This window comes from Staurois parvus, unplaced genomic scaffold (genome assembly GCF_062004578.1).
Source record: "Staurois parvus isolate SC_StPar_1 unplaced genomic scaffold, SC_StPar_1.0 ptg000574l, whole genome shotgun sequence".
Taxonomy (NCBI): Eukaryota; Metazoa; Chordata; class Amphibia; order Anura; family Ranidae; genus Staurois; species Staurois parvus.
In genome coordinates this window covers 2,170,314-2,187,845 of record NW_028318370.1, presented here as the reverse complement: position 1 = coordinate 2,187,845, position 17,532 = coordinate 2,170,314, and the positions used below count along the sequence as shown (strand labels likewise).

At 44.7% G+C, this 17,532-nt stretch overlaps 1 protein-coding gene across 1 annotated transcript in view; it reads left to right on the top strand.

The window, feature by feature from the left end:
* LOC149450447 (uncharacterized) overlaps positions 1-17,532 on the top strand; it is an 87,558-nt gene that overhangs the window by 25,739 nt on the left and 44,287 nt on the right. Inside the window, exon 7 of the mRNA XM_089691953.1 lies at positions 2,783-2,795. Within this exon, the coding sequence (XP_089548079.1) occupies positions 2,783-2,795 (13 nt within the window). The remainder of the gene's footprint in view (positions 1-2,782; positions 2,796-17,532) is intronic.

Below are 17,532 nucleotides of genomic sequence, written 5' to 3'. Positions count from 1 at the left end.
GGGTCATAACCAAACTGTTCCCACAAAGATGTGAGCATGAAATTGTCCAGAATGTCTTGTCTTGGTATGCTGATGCTTTAAGAGTTCAAGCCCAACCCCTGAAAAACAACCCCACACCAGAATCCCCCCTCCATCAAACTTTACACTTGGCACAATGCAATCAGGCAAGTACCGTTCTCCTGGCAGCCACCAAACCCAAACACGTCCATCGGATTGCCAGACAGAGAAGCGTGATTTGTCACTCCAGAGAACACGTCTCCACTGCTCTAGAGTCCAGTGGCAGCTTGCTTTACACCACTGCATCCCACGCTTTGCATTGCAGTTAGTGATGTAAGGTTTGGATGCAGCTTCTCAGCCATGCAAACCCATTCCATGAAGCTCTCTACGCATTGTTGCACTGTTGTTGAGCTAATTTGAAGCTCATTTTACATGGCCTACCACTTCATGGCTGAGTTGCTGTTGTTCCCAGTTGCTTCTGCTTTGTTATAATACCACTAACAGTTGCCTGTAGCAACCCGTAAGACTATTGTCCACGTCTACCAACATGTATTTAGTAGCCAGGAAATGTCACGGATGGACTTATTGCACAGGTGGCAACCTATCACGGGACCACGCTTGGAGTCACTGAGCTCCTGAGACCAATCCATTCTTTCACAAATGTTTGTAGAAGCAGTCTGCCTAGGTGCTTGATTGTATACACCTGTGGCCATGGAGGTGATGGGAACAGCGGAATCCAATGATATGGAGGGGGTTTCCCAATACTTTTAGCAATATAGAAACTGCTGTGTAAATTGATGGTGCTATGTACCTATAATAAAATAATAAAAAACAACAGCTGTGAATTCCTGTCAAGGTCCTACCTTTTCCCTGAGGTTATGTTACTCCATGTGCTGGCGTCCATCTTGGATTTCGGCTGTGCATGGTGGGAATCCTTTTATGCCTTCGGTCTCTGAGGTCCATCCCCCAGAGGGGTGTGGCTGATGACATATAAGCCTGTGGCCCGCACATGCTCTTTGCACTTGTGTCTTGTGTCACTATTACTCTGTTCTGACTCTCGTGACTCTCCTGGTATCTGATTCGGCTTGTGACTCGACTATTCTTTGTATTCTCCTTTGATCTGACCCTCTGTTGCTGAACCCGGCTCATGACCTGTGATTCTCATCTGCTGTCCTGTACTGTTTTGTCCTGTTGTTGTTGACCTGGCCTGTCTGACTACTCTTTTGTCTCTTCCACCAGCTACACGCCATTGGCGGCGGCCATTACCGCAGCTGAGGTGTCTCGGGGGCCGCGACCTGGTTCCTGGCTGCGTCAAGTCCATCCCCACCATCAGGGGCCCTGGTGAAGGGCAGCCTGGGACTTAGACTCCACGCCCTGAGGGACTTCGGTCTGTGGGTGGTGGTCGTCGTCAGCCAGTGCGTTACATTGTTAGGCCTGCCTGTCCGTTCCTCGGCCCCTGCCCTGACATTACACAAGTGCCATGAACCCTGAAGGTGCAGGCATGCCTTCGCTCCCAACGCTAGTCGCCAGACTCGATCAACAGGATCACCTGTTGGATCAGTTTGCTCAGGTGTTGCAAACTCTGCTTGCACGCACTGCACACCTTGCTCCTGATGCTATTAGGCTGGTAGTCACTCCGGTGGTCTCTCCTGCTGCTTCTCCGCCTATTGCGTCCACCACCTCGGCGGCTGCATCAGCGGCGCCCAGAGGTATGACTGGTTCTGCCCCTCTTCCACAGCGCTTTGGGGGTGAGCCGAGTCAGTGTCGTGGGTTCCTCAACCAGGTGGGTATTTATTTTGAACTAATACCCCACGCCTTTCCGTCTGAGAGGTCAAAGGTGGGGTTCCTAATTTCACTACTCTCAGACAAGGCCTTGGCCTGGGCAAATCCCTTATGGGAGAGGAACGACCCGGTGATTCAAGATTTTTCCGGTTTTGCCGATTCCTTCCGTAGGGTATTCGACGTACCGGCTCATTCCGCCTCGGCGGCCAAGCTGCTCATGACCATGCATCAGGGTTCACGGACCGTGGCCGAGTACGCCATAGAGTTTCGTACCCTGGCGGCAGAGGTCGGTTGGAACAATGAGGCTCTGGTGGCTGCGTTTTCCCATGGTCTTTCTGACACATTGAAGGACGAGATTGCAGCTAAGGTACGCGCTGGTACCTTACTGCCGCATCGTCCTTACGACTGCGCCATATCTTTGCAACCCGGGGCCACTCCTCCGCGTGGCAGGGTGTACCCTCTCTCGGTTGCGGAGAATAAGGCCATGGAGGAGTACGTTGTGGATGCGCTTTCTCGGGGGCACATTCGTAAGTCTACTTCTCCAGCAGGAGCAGGTTTTTTTTTCGTAGAGAAGAAAGGTGGGGAATTGAGGCCCTGCATCGATTATAGGGGTCTCAATCGGATTACCATTAAAAATACATACCCAATTCCTTTGATTTCTGAGTTGTTCGACCGCCTTAAGGGAGCAACAGTCTTTACCAAACTCGACCTTAGGGCGGCGTACAACCTCGTACGGATCAGACAGGGGGATGAGTGGAAGACCGCGTTTAACACCAGAACCGGGCACTACGAATACCTGGTGATGCCCTTCGGATTGTGTAACGCGCCCGCGGTTTTTCATGAATGCATAAACGATGTCCTTCGTGATTTGTTGCAGCAGTGCGTAGTGGTTTACCTGGATGACATCTTGGTTTACTCTACCTCCATGGAGTCCCATGTCCAGGATGTCAAGCAGGTGCTGCAACGATTGCGTGAGAACGAACTCTTTTGTAAACTCGAGAAGTGCGAGTTCCATCGTTCCCAAGTTGCCTTTTTGGGCTACATAATTTCCGCGGAGGGATTTTCCATGGACCCTCAGAAGGTTGCAGCGGTTCTGCAGTGGCCTCGTCCCAATGGTCTTCGGCCCATTCAGCGCTTTCTGGGTTTTGCCAACTACTATCGGAAGTTCATCAGGAACTTCTCCACATTGGCAAAGCCTCTCTCTGACCTAACCAAGAAGGGGAGTAACCTTCATGAGTGGCCTTCCGAGGCCATCATAGCTTTCGAGGCTCTGAAAGCCGCCTTTGCTTCGGCTCCGATTCTTTCGCATCCCAATCCTGGGTTGCCCTTCGTCCTCGAGGTTGATGCTTCCGAGGCGGGAGTAGGGGCTCTCCTGTCTCAGCATCGGTTGCCCGATGGACCCCTACTTCCCTGCGGGTTCTACTCCAGGAAGCTTTCCTCTGCAGAGTGCAACTACCAGATTGGAGATCGGGAGTTGCTGGTCATCATTTTGGCTCTCAAGGAATGGAGGCACCTGCTCGAGGGTTCCGCGGTTCCGGTCCTCATTCTTACCGATCACAAGAACCTGACTTATCTTTCGGAGGCCAAGAGATTGACACCCCGCCAGGCCAGATGGGCTCTGTTCTTGTCACGCTTCAACTATGTGGTTTCATACTTGCCTGGTTCCAAGAATGTCAGGGCTGATGCGTTATCACGGCAATACTCTGAGTTGTCCAGGGAAGACTCTGAGCCAATCTCAGTTATACCTCCAGATCAGATCCTGGCTGCCATTCGCACCAGTCTGACCTCTCCTCTTGGGGAGCAGATTTTGGCGGCTCAAACTGATGCTCCTCCCGGGAAGCCGGAGGGTAGATGTTTTGTACCCGAGGGATTGCGCACCCGCCTGCTGCGTACCTACCATAACGCCAAAACTGCCGGGCATCCGGGAAGAACCAGCTGTGTTGGGTCATCTCTCGCTTATTCTGGTGGCCAACCCTCCGTGCCGACATTGCCTCTTATGTAGCAGCATGTTCAATCTGTTCCCAGAATAAGTCTCCACGGCATCTCCCTTTGGGTCTTCTGCAACCCATTCCCAATGGGGAGCGTCCCTGGTCACACCTAGGTATGGACTTTATTGTAGACCTCCCGGTGTCTCGGGGTCATACGGTCATCCTCATGATCGTCGATCGGTTTTCCAAGATGTGCCATTGCATTCCACTCAGGAAATTACCAACAGCGCAAGAACTGGCCACGGTCTTTTCCAGGGAGATTTTTCGCCTGCATGGGTTGCCTAAGGTGATTGTCTCGGACCGCGGGAGTCAGTTCGTGTCCAGATTCTGGCGCGCCTTCTGCTCCCAGTTGGGTATTAGTCTCTCCTTTTCCTCAGCCTACCACCCGCAGTCCAATGGGGCTGCGGAGCGTTCCAATCAGGCCTTAGAACAATTCCTTTGTGTTATATTTCAGACCATCAGGACGATTGGGCCGATCTCCTGCCTTGGGCAGAGTTTGCCAGGAACTCAGCGGTCAACTCCTCCTCCGGGATGTCTCCCTTCATGGCCAACTATGGGTTCCAACCCGCGGTATTACCTGAGAGGTTCTCACCACAGGACATTCCGGCTGTGGAGAACCATCTTGCTGCCCTGCGTTCTTCATGGGGGCAGATCCAGAGGGCCTTGAGGGACTCAGCTCAGCGCCAGAAGTTCCAGGCTGATCGCAGACGGTTGCCCGCTCCTTCATACTAGGTCGGCGATCGGGTGTGGTTGTCTACTCGCAACCTCAATCTTCGGGTGCCCACACCCAAACTAGCTCCCCGTTTTGTCGGTCCTTTCCGCATTCTCTGCAAAGTGAATCCGGTGGCCTATGCCCTTGCCCTTCCGTCTGGGATGCGGATCTCCAATATCTTTCATGTTTCCCTGTTGAAACCTCTGATCTGCAATCGCTTCACTACCTCTCTGCCTTGGCCCCATCCTGTCCGGGTTGACGGTCATGAGGAGTATGAGGTGAGCCGGATCCTGGACTCTCGATTGGTGCGCGGTCGATTACAGTTCCTGGTTCATTGGCGCAGTTATGGTCCCGAGGAGCGTTCCTGGGTTCCTTCCATGGATGTCCATGCTCCTGCCCTCCTCCGCGCTTTTCATACCCGCTTTCCTCAGAAACCTTTTGTTGAGCCGCGGAGGGGGAGGTGCCCTTGAGGAGGAGGTACTGTCAAGGTCCTACCTTTTCCCTGAGGTTATGTTACTCCATGTGCTGGCGTCCATCTTGGATTTCGGCTGTGCATGGTGGGAATCCTTTTATGCCTTCGGTCTCTGAGGTCCATCCCCCAGAGGGGTGTGGCTGATGACATATAAGCCTGTGGCCCGCACATGCTCTTTGCACTTGTGTCTTGTGTCTTTGTGTTGCTATTACTCTGTTCTGACTCTCGTGACTCTCCTGGTATCTGATTCGGCTTGTGACTCGACTATTCTTTGTATTCTCCTTTGATCTGACCCTCCGTTGCTGAACCCGGCTCGTGACCTGTGATTCTCGTCTGCTGTCCTGTACTGTTTTGTCCTGTTGTTGTTGACCCAGCCTGTCTGACTACTCTTTTGTCTCTTCCACCAGCTACACGCCATTGGCGGCGGCCATTACCGCAGCTGAGGTGTCTCGGGGCCGCGACCTGGTTCCTGGCTGCGTCAAGTCCATCCCCACCATCAGGGGCCCTGGTGAAGGGCAGCCTGGGACTTAGACTCCGCGCCCTGAGGGACTTCGGTCTGTGGGTGGTGGTCGTCGTCAGCCAGTGCGTTACATTGTTAGGCCTGCCTGTCCGTTCCTCGGCCCCTGCCCTGACATTTCCTAGAGCCATGACATCATCCATAGGCTCACGTGGCACATCCACTGCAGCTGCCTTGAATTCTGTGACACGTATCAACTATGCCTTGTTGGCAGACACTGCTGTGACACACATTTTACAGAGGCTGCCTGGTGAACTACAGAATTGCTGGGGGAGGAGTTTCAGGAGGCAGAGTCAGTACAGTTCAGGGGTGGACTGACCATTTGGAAACTTGGGCACTGCCCGAGGGCTCGGGGTCAGTAGGGGCCCTCATGAGATGCCCCTGGTACCTTTTTCATAGGCTTTTTTGAGTTTGGGCAAGGACACAGGGGCCCCATGATCCCCTATTGCCTGGGGGCCCCATGAGTTGTCAGTCTGCCCATGGTACAGTTATCTCAGCTTTCAGGCAGTGAGGTACCATGGGATATGCAGTCCTTAGAAATGGAGAAGCTGCAATCTGGGAAGCTGTGGAACAGATGATGAGTAGACAGACAGAACTCACAACAAGAGAGGAGATTTATCAAGTAAGCTTTTGTTGGATTGTCAGATATAAGCATTGCTTGTGTTGTCATTACAATGCTGATGTTATAAAATGAAACTGTATGCTGTGACCATAGATCTCTTCTAAAGGCTCAAGGTTTTTTGCCTTCATGCATGAAGGTAAAAATACCTTCTGTGTGCAGCATCACCCCCAGCTCCCCCTAATACTCACCTAAGCCCCCTCTCGATTGAGCGATGTGCACTGGAGTCTTGGCTGTCCTGGGACTTCCTTTTCTCATTGGCTGAGACAGAAGCAGGAGCCATTGGCTCCCACAGCTGTCAATCACAGTCAGTGAGCCAATGAGAAGAGAGAGAGGGTGGGACCGAGCTGTGGCTCCATGTGTAAATGGACACACAGAGCAGCGGGTGCCCCATAGCAAGCTGCTTGCTGTGGGGGCACCTGACAGGAGAGAGGGGCCAGGAGAGTCTGCGGGGGACCTGAGAAGAGGAGGATCCAGGTTGCTCTGTGCAAAACCACTGCACACACCAGGTAAGTATAATTTGTTATTTTTCTTAAAAAAATAAGCTTTTAGAATCACTTTAAATAATGACAAAGTTGTTGCCAATTACCAGTCCCATAGCAGGAATGTGCTCTGCTCTGCTCCATAGGGAGGTCCATAAGGGGTGTACAGGCATGACAGCTGAACTGATTAAATATATTTTTTGGCGTTCTTTGTTTGGTGGTCAATCACTATATCCTCTTTTCTTCCCCTTGCTCCGAGGGGAAAGGTCAAAGACTCCCAATGACTATTGTCCGCGTCTACCAACATCACAATTTCCTGGTGGTCTAGAATGACAGGAAGCGAATGACTGGGAAGGAAACTGGCAGGATCACTATGTATTTGGTGTGGGGTTTAGGTCATGCATAAATAAACGACTACATTATATTCACATAGAATTTTACATGCATTTTAGGCACATACACAAGCTTCGATACAAATAACATTTATTTTTTTTATTTTTATAGGTAACCACCATTACGACCTTCATCAGCATTTAAATTTACAGCATTGGATTTGATTTTTGTTTCAGAAAAAATAAACTGTATCTTCAATTTACTCAATGTATCTACAATTTATTAAATTTAAAAAAAAAATTTAAAACTTTTGAAAAGCATATTATCACTGTTTATGGTGTAAATAATATATATTGAGGGTTTGCAAGGGACCTTGGGGGCACTGTGGGCCACTATTGGAGGATTAGGGGCACTAGGAAGCTGGCTGTAGGCCTAAGAGAGAAGAGGCTGTGCCCAGGCAATGGACTACGACCTAGTAGTTGAGAACCACTGGTATAGTGGTAGTATGGTCAGCCATACTGTAGATCAGTGGTTCTCAACCTGTGGTTCGTGACCCCTTTGGGGGTTGAACGGCCCTTTCACAGGGGTCGCCTAAGACCATCGGAAAACACATATTTCCGATGTGTAAAGAGCAGCTGCTGTGTAGAAAGCAGCTGCTGTGTTGAAAGCAGCAGCTGTGTAGAAAGCAGCCGCTGTGTAGAAAGCAGCCGCTGTGTTGAAAGCAGCCGCTGTGTAGAAAGCAGCTACTGTGTTGAAAGCAGCAGTATTGGAGGTAAAACGACACTTCATGAATTATAATTACTAGGTAAATAATTTTATGGTTGGGGGTCACCACAACATGAGGAACTGTATAAAAGGGTCACGACATTAGGAAGGTTGAGAACCAGTGCTGTAGATGGAGCAATTTTCTTTCCCGCAATTACGGGTTGCAATAAAGAATATCACTTGATCCCCCCATCAACACAGTCAGTGTTGAAGGAGGAATCCCTCCCTTGAAGCCATTATGTTCTGGTGGGAGGAGTCATCTCCGCCAGGAGAACACAGTGATTACTGCTGGCTGCTAGCAATAATTGCATATAAAATCTGATAGGCTGGTTGCACTCAAGTCGATCGATCGGTCAGCTTGGTACATTCATACACAAGTTGATTGATCGATCAACTTGGGTACATTCAGCCTGTCCACTCATGGTTTGAATCTCAACCCTGCTAAACTGGCTGAGATTTTAACCATCTATGGCCGGCTTTATATTTACCAAAACTATGTAATATAAAAGCAAACCTACTGTAAATAATCCATGTGTGTAGCATCAAATCAGGCAGGCTTTCCAGCTGTATATGGTGTAGATCTAAAGGAGATAGTACAATTAGATTGTATAGTGTGTGGTCAGCCTTAGAGGGGATTTACCCTTATGTTGTAGAGAATTTGAGGATGACTTACTAAATGAGTTGAGAATCTTTACTCAATAAACTTCAATTTTCCTATGATGTGAAAAGCAAATTTCTGTTTGCTTATTTCTTTCCTCTGCACATTATTGGGTATTCAAAGTGAACATACCTACAATTTACTAAGTGAAGATACTCCATTGCTTTAGTAAATCAGCCACATTTTTTCACTTCCCATTGCATCTCTGGAACAGGAAGTGAAAAGAAATCTCCCAAACATAGTTACATAGATGGGAAGGCTGACACCAGTCCATCCAGTCCCACCTTAGTGGTGTGTGTGTTTATGTCACTATCACTTTCCATATCCTTGTACATTGTGTTCCCTGAGAAACAGATCTAAACACTTTTTGAATTTATCCACACTCCCTGCAACACCACCAACTGTGGAAGAGAGTTCCCCATCCTTATGACTCTAAAAGTAAAGAACCCTTATGCAGTTTAAGATTGAATCACTTCTCGTCCAACTTCATTGGGTGGCCGTGTGTTTTGTTTAGAGACTTTAGGTTAACCCCTTCCTGTCCGGACACTTTTACCCCCTTCCTGTCCAGGGCAATTTTCAGCTTTCAGCGCTATAACACTTTGAATGACAATTGCGCAGTCATGCAATACTGTACCCATATGAATTTTTTACCATTTTTTTGAGACAGATAAAGCTTTATTTTGGTGGTATTTATTCACTGCTGGGATTTTTATTTTTTTTGCTATGTAAATGAAATGTCCAAAAATTTTGAAAAAAAATGTTTTTCTTATAAAATTTTGCAAATAAATAATCTTTCATCATAAATCTTGACCAAAATGTATTCTGTTATATTTTTAGTAAAAAAAAAAATAAGCCAAATTAGTTTATAACCAAAAATTATAATTTTAAAACATTTTTTTTACATTTTTATTTTATTTTTGTATATTATTATTTATGTTTTTTTTTTTACATACTGTCACCCTAGCACTACAGTGTCACCATGGTGACACTGTACTACTTGTGGGGGGTGATGAAGATTTTTTTTTTTCTTTTTACAGTGATTGCTTTTACACCCATATGTAAAAGCAATCATTTCTCTTTCTCTCTGTCTGCATTCTTGCAGCCATTGAGAAATACTGAGTGAGCTGTGATTGGTCACAGCTTGTCACATGGTACAAGGCTGTTGTGAATAGCCTTGTACCATGTGACCTCTGTGATCATTCACAGATTTCACACGTAGTAAGCAATGATTTCACAAGTGACATCTTGCTTACTACTTTGCATGTGATCACTGATTGGCCAATCAGTGATCACATGATCGGGACCTCGTACAGAGGTCCCATCCGACGATCGGTGTTTCACTGTGTCCGGAGGACACAGCGGGCACCGGATCGGGGTGCTGCGTGCTCCCAGGGAGCGCGCACAGCTAGAAAAGGTGGGTGCTGTTTATGAACGGCAACCCGCCCCTGGAGTGCCACCGCCCTGCCGTTTATAAACAGCAGGCGGATGGCAAGTGGTTAAGTAGTTTCTTCCCAATGCTAGAGTCACCTTTCAAAGATTTTTATATTGGAATCATATCCCCTCTTAAGGTCTCTTCTCCAGGGAGGATAAGTTTATGGTTTGTAGTTGTTCCTCATAACTGAGGTCCTCCAGTCCCCTTTTTTAGTCGTGTTACTCTTCTCTGGACTCCCTCCAGTTCCAGCACATCCTTCCTGAGGAATAGTGACCAGGAATGGATGGCATTGCCGAGATGTGGCCGAACCAGAGTTTTGTAAAGTGGTAGAATTATAGTTTTCTCTTGAGTGAATATCATTTGAATGCATGCAATACTGGCCCTGCTTGCTGCAGCTTGACAATGCATGCCTTGCTGGGCCTGTGATCTACTAGGATCCCCAGATCCTTTTCTGTTTTAGATTCCCCTGGAGGTAATCCCCATAGTGTGTAACTTGCATTAATTTTTTTAGCTCTCAAGTGCATTACGTTACATTTTTTCAATATTAAATGTCATCTGCAATATACCTGCCCACCATTCTATTCTGACTAGACCTTGTTAAGTTTCTATATCTCTTTGTGAAGGTATTGCCCTGTTTAGTTTTGTATCATTGGCAAACACTGAGATTGAACTTTTTATACCAACCTCTATATTGTTTATGAACAAATTAAACAAAATTGTTCCCAGGACAGAGCCCTGAGGCACCACACTCACAACTCCAGACCATTCAGAAAATATGGCAATATTCACCACTTTCTGGACACGTTCCTGCAATGACTTTTCTACCCAAGTACATACTATGTTGTCAAAGCCTAAAGACCTTAATTTGTAATTTAAGTGTTTATGGAGTTCGAATGCCTTAGCAGAATCTAGATACACCACATCCACAGGCCTTTCTCTATCCAAATTACAGCTCACCTCCTTATAGAATGTTAAAAGGTTGGTCTGACAAGAGCGGTCTTTCATAAATTCATGTTGGTTACTACCAAAGATACTATTTTCATGAGTAAAAAAATTGTTGGATATGGTCCCTTATAATTCCTTCCAATAGTTTACATACTATTGATGTTAGGCTGACTGATCTATAGTTTTCAGGTATTTGAATGTTGGCACCACATTTGCTTTTCGCCAGTCAGCTGATACCATTCAAGTCAGTAAGCTGTCCTTAAAAATTAGGAATAATAGTCTCGCTATAATATGGCTAAGTTATTTGAGAACTCTTGGGTGTAAACCATCTGGTCATGGTGATTTGTTCATATTAAGTTTTCAGAGTCTTTTTTGAACACTGGTCTCCCTTGATTGCAAGGTTACAATGTTATATTGTTAACATCATTACTGTATTGTTTAATATACCTCTCCTTTATGTGTATAATCTGAGGAGAAGAATGTATTTAATACAGTTGCCGTATCCCTGTCACTTGACTTGACTGTGACCAACTTCCCTGATCATCTTTTATGGGGCCAATATGTTTTTACCTCATATTCGTACTATTAATATATTTTTTTAAAATTTGTGATTTATTTTACTCTTCTCTGCATTGTTCCTTCGCAATGTATCTCTCTTAATCTACATTAGCTACCCTGATCACGCTCTTGCACTTCTTTTTGCATTCACTGTAGTTTTGGAATCCCATACATTTTTTAAAGAGCATTCTTTTTCTCATTAATATGCTTTTTTACATTAGTATGTAGCCACCCATTGTTCTTTTAAATGTGTTGCCCACTGGAATGCATTGACGAATGCTATTGTTTAATAAGTCCTTAACCTCCCTGGCGGTATGATTATTTCAGATTTTTGGTGCTGAAAGCGGTACCATTTTTTTGCATGGAAATATGTTTTTTTTTTATTGTAGGGCTGTAATTTTTAGGAATAACTCACTGAAATCTGTCCGAACAAGAGTCTAGTACACATCCCGGGTATGTTAAAATTTGAAACACTAAATCATAAATTATAATTTAATAAATAATCATAAAAATAATAATATAATAATAATACATTTAATTTAATAATATAATCAAACCAAAAACACTTAAATTTGAAAGAGAGCGCCAAGTTCGCACATCACTGAGCAAAGTCGCAAAATCGTTTTCATTGTTTGATGACGAATTTCCCCACAAATCATTATCACTCAATTCTGCAAGTGGTTCTGATTTACTATCGCTGTTCTCTAGCCAGTCTAAAACCGCTTTTGACCTAAAGGGACGCTTTTTGGACGCCATGGACATTTCTCAGTTTCCAGGCAATAAGAACAGTAAAAATGCAGGCAGGGCGCAGGACAAAGCACTCGGGACAAAATGTATGTGAAATGGTTTGATACAGTAATGTTTTACTATGTGATTTTAGTGATTTTAGTGAATGTCACTTTTTGTCATTTTTGAATTTCCCGCCGTTCCGTCCCCCATACGTCCCGACGCTCACAGGGGACGGAACCCAGATGACAGATGCCGGCATCCGCCGGATTACATTGTCGGGGACACTGCAGGAGGGACATCGTGGGAGCGCAGGACAAGGTAAGTGATACAGGGATCGTGGAGCAGCGCCGCATGGTATTCCCGAGTGTAGCTCGGGGTTACCGCTTGTGGTACTGAAACCTTACCCCGAGCTACACTCGGGAATACCGCCAGGGAGGTTAAAGCACTCCCACTTCTCTTCAGTGTTCTTAGCTGCAAGAATTGGATCCCATTTTTTTGTCATGTAGTATAGAATGCTGCTTAGTAAAGTTGGCTCTTTGGAAATTTAGTGTTCCTTTCCTACCCTTGTGTCCCCTTTTCCTATAATTTATGACATATGTAATTACTCTGTGATCGCTGTTACCTACAATGCCTTGCAAAAGAATTCATACTCCTTGAAATTTTCCACATTTTGTCATTTTACAGCCGAGAACGTCAATGTATTTTATTGGGATTTTATGTGATAGACCAACACAATGTGGCACATAATTGTGAAGTGGAAGGAAAATGAGAAATGGTTTTCAAATGTTTTTACAAATAATTCTGTGAAAAGTGTGGCCGCATTTGTATTCAGACCCCGGAATCAATACTTTGTAGAACCATCTTTTGCTGCAATTACAGCTGCAAGTCATTTTGGGGATGTTTCTACCAGCTTTGCACATTTAGAGAGGGACATTTTTGCCCATTCTGCTTTGCAAAATAGCTCAAGCTCTGTTAGATTGGATAGAGAGCATCTGGGAACAGGAATGTTCAAGGCTTGCCACAGATTCTCAATTGGATATAGGTCTGGACTGTGACTGGGCCATTCTAACACATGAATATGCTCTGATCTAAACCATTCCATTGTAGCTCTGGCTAGATGTTTCGGGTCATTGTCCTGCTGGAAGGTGAACCTCCACCCCGGTCTCAAGTCTTTTGCAGACTCTAACAGGTTTTCTTCTAAGATTGCCCTGTATTTGGCTCCATCCATTCTTCCTATCAACTCTGACCACCTTCCCTGTGCCTGCTGAAGACAAGCATACCCTCAATATGATGCTGCCACCTCCATGTTTCACAGTGGGGGATGGTGAGTTCAGGGTAATGTGCAGTGTTAGTTTTCCACCACACATAGCGTTTGCTTTTTAGGCCAAAAAGTTCAATTTTGGTCTCATCTGACCAGAGCACCTTCTTCCACATATTTGCTGTGTTCCCCACATGGCTTCTCTCAGACTGCAAATGGGACTTCCTAAGGCTTTCTTTCAACAATGGCTTTCTTCTTGCCACTCTTCCATAAAGGCCAGATTTGTGGAGTGCACGACTAATAGTTGTCCTGTGGACAGATTCTCCCACCTGAGCTGTGGATCTCTGCAGCTCCTCCAGAGTTACCATGGACTTCTTGGCTGCTTCTCTGATTAATACTCTCCTTGCCCGTCCTGTCAGTTTAGGTGGATGGCCATGTCTTGGTAGGTTTGCAGTTATGCCATACGTTTTCCATTTTTGGATGATGGATTGAACAGTGCTCCATGAGATGTTTAAAGCTTGGGATATTTTGTTATAACCTAACCCTGCTTTAAACTTCTCCACAGCTTTATCCCTGACCTGTCTGGTGGCCTCCTTGGCCTCCATGATGCTGTTTGTTCACTAATGTTCTCTAACTTCTGAAGACTTCACAGAGCAGCTGTATTTATACTGAGATTAAATTACACACAGGTGGACTCTATTTACTAATTTGGGGACTTCTGCAAGCAATTGGTTCCACTATTTTTTAGTTAGGGTATCAGAGTGAATACAAATGCATGCCACACTTTTCAGATATTTACTGTATGTGTAAAATTATTACACATACAATTATTAGGAAAACTATTTATCATTTTACATAGTTACATAGTTAGTCTGGCTGAAAAAAATCATAAGTCCATCAAGTTCAACTATTAAAAAAAAAGTTATAATCCTATACCCACAGTTGATCCAGAGGAAGGCAAAAAACCCCAGCAAAGCACAATCTAATTTGCTCCTTCAGGGAAAAAAATTCCTTTCTGATCCCACCAGAGGCAATCGGATATTCCCTGGATTGACTTTACCTATAAATTTTAGTATCCAGTTATATTCTGTGTATCTAGGAAAGAATCCAGGACTTTTTTAAATCAATCCACTGAGCTGGCCAGAACCAGCTCTTGAGGGAGTCTATTCCACATTTTCACAGCTCTCACTGTGAAGAAACCTTTCCGTGTTTGGAGATTAAATTTCTTTTCCTCCAGACATAAAGAGTGCCCCCTTGTCCTCTGTGATGACCTCAGGGTGAATAGCTCTGCACCGAGTTCACTATATGAACCACTGATGTATTTATACATGGAGATCATATCCCCCCTTATGTATTATACATGGAGATCATATCCCCCCTTATGTATTATACATGGAGATCATATCCCCCCTTATGTATTATACATGGAGATCATATCTCCCCTTATGTATTATACATGGAGATCATATCCCCCCTTATGTATTATACATGGAGATCATATCCCCCCTTATGTATTATACATGGAGATCATATCCCCCCTTATGTATTATACATGGAGATCATATCCCCCCCTTATGTATTATACATGGTGATCATATCCCCCCTTATGTATTATACATGGAGATCATATCCCCCCTTATGTATTATACATGGTGATCATATCCCCCTTATGTATTATACATGGAGATCGTATCCCCCCTTATGTATTATACATGTTGATCATATCCCCCCTTATGTATTATACATGGTGATCATACCCCCCTTATGTATTATACATGGAGATCATATCCCCCCTTATGTATTATACATGGAGATCATATCCCCCTTATGTATTATACATGGAGATCATATCCCCCCTTATGTATTATACATGGATATCATATCCCCCCTTATGTATTATACATGGAGATCATATCGCCCCTTATGTATTATACATGGAGATCATATCCCCCCTTATGTATTATACATGGAGATCATATCCCCCCTTATGTATTATACATGGTGATCATATCCCCCCCTTATGTATTATACATGGAGATCATATCCCCCTTATGTATTATACATGGTGATCATATCCCCCCTTATGTATTATACATGGAGATCATATCCCCCCTTATGTATTATACATGGAGATCATATCCCCCTTATGTATATACATGGAGATTATATCCCCCCTTAATCTCTTCTTCTCAAGAGAGAATACATTTTGTTCCTCTAATCTTGCCTCATAGCTGAGCTCCTCCATGCCTCGTATCATTTTGGTTGCCCTTCTCTGCACTTTCTCCAGTTCCCCAATGTTTTTTTGTGAATTGGTGCCCAAAACTGAACTGCATATTCCAGATGAGGTCCTACCAATGATTTTTATAGGGGTTATATGATATCTCTCTCTGGAGTCTATACCTCGTTTAATACAAGAGAGGATTTTGCTCGCTTTAGAAACCGCAGCTTGGCATTGCATGCCATTATTAAGCTTGTGATCTACCAGAACTCCCAGATCCTTCTCCATCATTTATTCCCCCAGTTGTACCCCCCTAGTATGTATGATGCATGCATATTCTTAGCTCCCAAGTGCAGAACCTTACATTTATCAACATTAAACCTCATTTGCCCCATAGTTGCCCAATTACACAGAGCATTGAGGTCGGCTTGTAAGTTGAAGACATCCTGTAAGGACGTTATTCCACTGCACAGCTTGGTGTCATCTGCAAAGACTGGAATTTATAATCCCAGACCCTATATAGTTTATAAATATATGAAAAAGTAAGGGTCCCAACACTGAACCTTGGGGTACACCACTGACAAACTTAGACCATTCAGAGTATGAATCATTAACCCCTACTCTTTGAATTCGATCTTTTAGCCAGTTTTCTATCCATTTACATACAGATTTTTCCAAGCCTGTAGACTTTACCTTACACATTAGCTGTGTGTGGAGAACTGTGTCAAATGCTTTTGCAAAATCTAAGTATACCACGTCCACCGCCACCCCTCTGTCCAAGTATACCACGTCCACCACCACTCCTCTGTCCAAGTATACCACGTCCACCGCCACCCCTCTGTCCAAGTATACCACGTCCACCGCCACCCCTCTGTTCAAGGTTTTCCTCAATTTTGACAACTTCTGTCTTTCATGAATCCATGTTGTCTGTTGCTTAAAATATTTTTTTCCAGCAAGAACTCATCTATGTGGTCTTTTATTAAACTCTCCAGTATCTTCCCAACTGTAGAAGTTAAATTAACAGGTCTATAATTACTTGGTAGATTTTGACCCCTTTTTAAATATTGGCACCACATTGGCCTTACACCAATCCAGTGGTACTATGCCAGTCATTAAAGAGTCCCTAAAAATTAGAAACAATGTCTTTGAAATGACAGAGCTCAATTCTTTAAGGACCCATGGGTGTATGCCATCTGGTCCAGGTGCTTTATTCCCCTTTATTCTGTCTAAATATTTCTGGATCATATCAGTTGTGAGCCAATGTGGATCATCTGGAGCTGTGTCAATACTATGCCCATTATGGACCAGAGCTCCCCCATGCTCCTTTGTATACACAGAGCTGAAAAAGGTATTTAATAAATTTGCCTTCTCTTTGTCCCCGGTCACCCACTCTAGATTAATTTGTAAAGGGCCTACATGCTTTGACCGGGCCAAATCTGTGTTAATTATTACAAAACTAAATATGGGTGTGGGGATTTCTTATGCAGGTACCTGAATTTGACGTGAAATCAGCCTCTGAATCAGTGCTCAGATTCAGCCTGGGGAAGGAAAAAGAAGCACAAGGTACTAATCAGTTGTGCTGCAGTCCAAATTACATGCTGATAGGAAGGGAGAGCAGAGTGACAGCAAAATAAGCACATCACTGTTCTACTTCTCCTTTCACTGTCCAGTCATTGACAAGGAACAAGTCCAGGACAATCTGGACTCAGAGGAAATGGATTCCACAATGCTTGACATCAGACCGAGGACATCCAGTGGCAGTGGAGAGAACTCTGAAAGGAAGATGTATATTGCAGCAAAAACAGGTTTTTTTTAATTGTAACTTTTATTGGGTTATTCCTTTTAATATAAACCTTAGCTGTACATCATACAGATTTGCCATATTTAAAACAAAAGCCTTTTTTTTTCCGACCATGCACTTGCTCCCGCATTCTCTGCACATCCTTTTCCGTGGACAATCATGGACTGTGTCTGAGCAATGTGTATGAAAGGGTGAGAACACAGGAGCACAAATGAAAGATAGGTACCCCATAATAGGAAGTCTCAGCACAAGGACCTTTATGGCAG